Below are 5851 nucleotides of genomic sequence, written 5' to 3'. Positions count from 1 at the left end.
AAAATGGCTAACCTTTCAACTTCCTGCAGTAGAATAAGTACGAAATTGGATTGTCTCGATGAAATTCAAAATAATCCAGTAATCCTCCTTGTCCTTAATTCTACCCACCAAACTCATGGGTATCATTTATTGATAAAGATGATAATAAATTCTCTGCTCTTGATAGAGTAGGTTATTTTCATGAAGAAAATTAACATACCAGAGAAATAATGGAATGGCACTTTGAAGTTTGAATGGTAATGAGAAAAATTACACGAGAATAAATAATAAACACCCTTATTTAGTTTCTTGGATTTACAAATTAGAAATACAAAGTCAGGTGGCAGCTTGAGCATGAAGAAATTCTTTCTGTTTCCATCTGAGACCACCAGCTTGAGCATGAAGAGGACGACAACGAAACAAAAACACTGGTCATCTTCCTCTTTGTCATCTTTCATCGCTTTTTTTGAGGTTCAGGCAATTGGCGCGCAAATCCTGGCTGAAGGATGCAATTGATGACATGCGGTGCAAACATCAAAAGAAAGCAGAAACATGGATACGCAAGCTGCATCAGTTGCAGAAAAAAGAATTCACATACATAGAGACAAAAGAGTGCTCGGGGATATCAGCTGGGCTTGGTGGTGGGGGGAGGAGAAGAGGGTGTTGTTTTATACAGTGTGATGGGCTATATTGTTTTCTCTTTGTAGTATTTTTTTTCACTGTGAATGACAATAAAAACAAGTCCTGTTCTTCATGTTGAAGAGAACCAAAGCATCCATCCATCCACAAATAATTTGGGTTCACATTCTAAAGACACACTGGTAAGGACATTGAAGCAAGCCATTACAAATGGAGCAAACAATCTTGATGGGTCCGGTCGGATCAATAGATTGGCCATAAATCAATTTAAATGTTAGGGGATAGGCACATAATTACAGCAAACAATCTTGATGATTTTGTGATACTAGTTGTCCAAGCATTTTCCAGAAACTGAAGGAAAAGGAGAGAAAAAAGAATTCACTGTACCTGGAGGAGCATTGAAGGAGCTGCTGGTGGAGGTCCACTGGCAATATGGCTTCTAGTTTTTCTGCTGTTCAACTTTGTAACTGATGGGCTGTTGGCTGTGGTTATATCCCAGAAGGTCCGTTTCTTAGCCGCTGGCGCTGGGGATAGAAAACGGTAACTTGGGCTCTTCAACTCACCTTCATTTGATTCCTTTGGTTTTAAGCTGGCCCTTGTCACTATCCTCTTCTTTCCATCCACTCCCGCTCCATGTGGTGGATGCATGCACTTCCGTGACAGTTCATGGATGAAATCATCTTTCTGTTTTAGCTGTAGAAGGTGCTCCTTCTTCATCCTCTCAATTTCAGTCTCCAATGCCTTTACAGTTTTCTGGAGCTCCCGGACTGGCTCATCAGCTCCTCTCCTTTTAGACACTGGGGTGCTGAAGCAATTCCCTGCTAAGATGGAGGATCTGGGTCGTCGTTTCTCATTTGGTTGACCTGAAGACGGTGGCGGAGACAGAAGTGTATTGACTGATGAGGGAGTTGGAGGTGAGTTTGCTGCCAAGGACTGTGCTTTGGCAGCTAGTAGCTTCTGTTGTTGGCTGGCCAGTAGTACTCTCAGCTCACGGTTCTCTTTCTGTAATTGAAGTATAAGCTTTGTCTGATCAGTCTCCAATTCTGGTACTTGAGGTGGCTCTTCATTTGCTTGACATGCCTGCATTAGGGAACGATTTTCAATTGCTTTATTATCACAATAATGAAGCATACAATGACACTAGAAGGTTAAAAGGAGAACCTTTGTTCGAATCTCCTTGGCACGATCAGCCCAGTGAAGGGTGTTTTGTGTCTCACCAAATGAAAGATTGCTTGGGCTTATATTGGCAATCATGACAGTGTTGCATGCTCCCCCTAAAGAGTCCTTAAGGAGTTGGGTAAGCTTAGAATTACGGTAAGGGATATGTTTCTTGCCTTCAACAAGGGCATTGATGCAGCTGCTAAGTGCAAGAAGAGAACGGTTTATGTTTGCACCCTCAATGGACCTCAGAGTTCGCTGATCGGTTGCAAGAGCTCTCTCGGATCCAGCAAGATCAATCAATGAAAGCTTTCCCACTCTATTGGCAATGTTCATGGCAGCATCTTTCACTCGGTATTCTACCATGACCTAAATGTCATATAGCCAAGATGACATGTAAAACTTACAAAGTAGAGAAAAAACAAAAACCACCTTATCAAATACCAAAATATGTCCATGAGAAACAACTACTAATATTTTTATGTTCACTCTATTTCTTTTCACAAACTTCTTGTTTTCAGCATATCAGTACATATTTTCTTGGTCATTTAGATACGCTATTCAAGACCAGAATTATGTTTATCACAACATTTTACAACCAATCCACTTGAAGATTCAGTTTACTTTGAAGTGATGTTCAGCTGAGTTACTTTGTAAGGAGCAAAGACTATAAAAGTACCCAAAGCTCTTGTGTGGAAATGGCTGGCTGGCTCTTTTAGAACACAGTTTTATTTCACTTAAATAACCAAACACCAGATGCACATAATGGGAACCAACATAAGATGATAAACTGTCAAACCATTTTTCTTTTCATAAGGCACATTCTATTAAAATTTCAAAATGACCACACGATAACTGATAAGATAATCAGAGGGATGACCTACAAATCACAGAGTATGAGCATTACTTCTGAGTTAAAAGAGTGCCAGCAGGATGACATACAAATTCATATTATGAACTTCACTACTAAGATATTCTATAAGCAGGACTTTAATAACATTAGGTACTTGTCAATTGAATATCATAGTGGCTCTGAGGGAATGAGATCTTGGAATTGATGAAGCAGATCTTGGATCCAAACGTGTAACATCAAATCCTTTCTTACTAAAACCACAGGGTGGTTGTCGATTTGAATGGTAGCTCTCTTTAATAATGAATGTATACCCTTTTTCAACCTTAAATCTTGTACAATGTGAACAAAGAAGTTGGCTTACTTCAAGGTTAGCCTTTGAAATTACCTGCAGGATAGCATGAGAACGAGAAGATGTTTCGTTCACTCGAGTTGGTTCAGTTGTCCGGTTTTGGTTTCCACGCTGAAGTAATGCCATTACCTGTCATAACACAACACAAAAATCTCCATCCTGTTACTTTTGACATTAGATCAGTCAGCATTGACATGAAAAATTTGAGCGGAAGAAGTACCTCATCTGTTGAGTAAGCTCGGTATTGAGTGAGTCCTGCTGCCATGATTCCCTGATGCAGTAAGAATAGTTTTGCTTCAGAGTCCATGATCCAAAACTGTGACTTTAAATCAACATGTCAAGGGAAAAAAGGGAATCCCATTTTGCCTCTCTTGATTTTAGACATCCCAAGGCATCCAAACCAAACCATAGGGTGGGTTGGTAAGACAAAAGAGGATATGTATCTTGATTTAGATTTCTGGCAACATTTTCAATTATCCATAGTCAAATCATAAGATAAGCTCGAAAATCTTAAACAAAGATTACTGGTATTGCTTCAGGCTTTGAAACACTTGCCTATGAAGACTTCTTCTATCACCAAAATACACTAAAGTAGATAACTAAACTAATATGATGCTTAACTGCCTTACTGAAATAACCATGACTTAACAAGGAAAGTGATACTTGTTTTGTTCGAAGGAAAGTGATACTTGTTTTGTTCAAATGAAAGTGATATTAAGATAAAAGGAATACCTGCTTATCTTCTCTAAGAACCAAAGGCCTTCCAGGGGAGAGCAGATCCCTTACTGTTTCATTATAGACCTCTAGGTAAGAAAGCTGAACCACGTGGTTACCATCACAACTCCTTTGACGAATTTTAGCAAAAAGATCCTTAATTGCCAAAACCATCACCCCTGGGTTCTCAACTGTTCCAAGCATCGTATAAGTCTTTCCAGCTCCTGTGGCTCCATAGCAGAATACTGACCCATTCCTCCCTTGTAACACTGCTTCAACAAGCTCAGCTGTCCTGCACATACAAATAGGCAACAACTTCTATTAATTTTCCTGGCAGGCTTTACCTAAATATTACAAGAGTATGAAAATGAAGATCAGGGCAGAAGTTGGAAGCATTTTTGAATATTCGTAGAGATTTTGGCCCTTGATATGGAAAGAGTAACAGTGAACTGAAGCAACAAATAGTAAAGGTTTAATCTTTCTGCAAAAATTAATTGCAAACAGAGCATATAAGGAAAACTCACGTTTTTGAGTAAACTTCCTGTTGGGTGGTAGAATCTGGGAATGAAGCATCGAAGGTAAAATGGCGTCCCCTTAGTCTCTTCAACCGGAGGTAATCCACCTCAGATGCAAATTCTGTAAGATAAACATCTCTCTGGTTAACAATCCGAACACAACACCGTGAACCAGCTTCTTTCTCTTTCTTTGCCATGGGTCTAAGCCTAACAAAAACAAGAATACGGCTACCAATCCCAGATTTCGCAGAAATGGTCTCTAATTCTTGAGCTGTTTTAGTCCTTCCAAGGTCTCTCGGTTCCGATTGAGGAGCCAAACCTCCCATGGAAAGCTTTCTCACCACTTTAGTTGTCGAATCCATCTCCTTCCTAGGGCAAGTAAAACCCACAATCCGATCAGTACCTCCCATCGCCATATTCTCTTTGGAATCTTCAGAAATGTTGGAGACATTCGGCGGTGGCAACACGAAAGTCCTTGTGACAGTTGAATTGGGTAGTATCATGTTCTCTCTCATTGCTGAACAGGGTTTCTGTTCTTTCTGCTCTTTCTGGTCTTTATCAGAACCTAAAAGATTGACGCCTGGATGGGATAAGAAGCGGTTGTCTTCTGTTCTCTCAGATTGGGTCTTCTGTAAAGTAGCAGCCGCTTTGTGCTGCTCGTACAAGAGTGTGAGAGCTTTCATCTTCTCCTTCAACCTATGATGTGGGTTCCTCAGCGGAGATGGATCTTCTTGATGGGTCCTGGATCGTGCTCGCTGGGTTGTTGCAGTCGAATCATCTTCATTACTGAAGATCTGTGAACGTGTTGAAACGGGCATTCTAGAAAGAAAGAAAAACTAAAGAAACACCTATGTACACAAAAGAAAGCTAATTTGTTCAAACATCCTCTACAACAGAAGCCATGGATTTCTGCTCAAGACTCAGATGGCCAAACTGACAGAATAATATAAAAAAATGCCAAGAAATGAAAGATCTCTCAGGTAAAACCAGGAAAACAAGTCAAGAATTTGATTTCGAGAGGTCAAAGAAGAGAGAACCCCGCACTGGAAGTAGTAGCAAAGCAGCAGCAGCAACGGAGGTCAAACGGGTGAGAAAGAGAGGAGGTTGAAGGGAAATGGGGAAGTTAGTTTCAGAGGAAAGGTGGGCCGTAGGATGATAAGGTGAAATTGACGGCTGGTAACGAAGGGAGGGAAGAGACATTTTGAAATCCTGGAAGGTGTTTATAACGGTCAAAACGTGTCAGTGCCAAACGGTCAAATTTATTTTGTATGTGGTCCCCACTATCTATTCTTTTCATAATCATTTTTTTTATTAAAGAAAGTTATAAATTGGCTTTTTCTGGTTGATCTGGTGATAAACTCCTATTAAAATTAGGATATTTTGATTCTTTAATCCTGACTTCTCCTCATTGGCTGAGCACCCGAAAGTGATGGTGGACCCCATGGCTTGCCTATATCCAAAAACCTGTCTTGCTTCTCTTTTGTTTTTGGTAAAGAAAAACTTATCTGGGTTACCCAAAAAAAAAAAAAAAAAAAAAAAAAAAACTTATCTTGCTTTATGCTTTCTATATTTCTTAAAAAAAATGCCTTCTATATGGTCAACCAAACCCTTCATTATATTTTTTAAAACAAATCAAAATACCTA

The 5851-nt window shown here is 39.7% G+C and overlaps 1 protein-coding gene across 2 annotated transcripts; it reads right to left on the bottom strand.

Annotated features, from left to right (window-relative positions):
* On the bottom strand, positions 1-5377 carry LOC149014235 (ATP binding microtubule motor family protein). 2 transcript variants are annotated; one of them, XM_089156361.1, is made up of 7 exons: positions 4217-5377; positions 3711-3984; positions 3199-3249; positions 3015-3107; positions 1780-2145; positions 1006-1698; positions 1-544 (listed from the first exon to the last, which is right to left on the bottom strand). In XM_089156361.1, exons 1-7 carry the CDS (start codon positions 5023-5025, stop codon positions 434-436), a joined length of 2397 nt encoding a protein of 798 aa, XP_089012487.1. In that variant the 5' UTR covers positions 5026-5377; the 3' UTR covers positions 1-433. The 2 variants fall into 2 exon arrangements, with proteins under 2 accessions (XP_089012487.1, XP_089012488.1); XM_089156362.1 differs by having other exon boundaries at positions 4-478.
* Positions 5378-5851: the final 474 nt, after the last annotated feature.

The sequence above is a fragment of the Hakea prostrata genome, chromosome 5 (assembly GCF_041222555.1).
Source record: "Hakea prostrata isolate BN-2017 chromosome 5, UWA_Hpros_2, whole genome shotgun sequence".
NCBI classification, from domain to species: Eukaryota; Viridiplantae; Streptophyta; class Magnoliopsida; order Proteales; family Proteaceae; genus Hakea; species Hakea prostrata.
The sequence above is the reverse complement of the archived record's forward strand: the minus strand, read 5'-3'. Positions and strand labels throughout refer to the sequence as shown.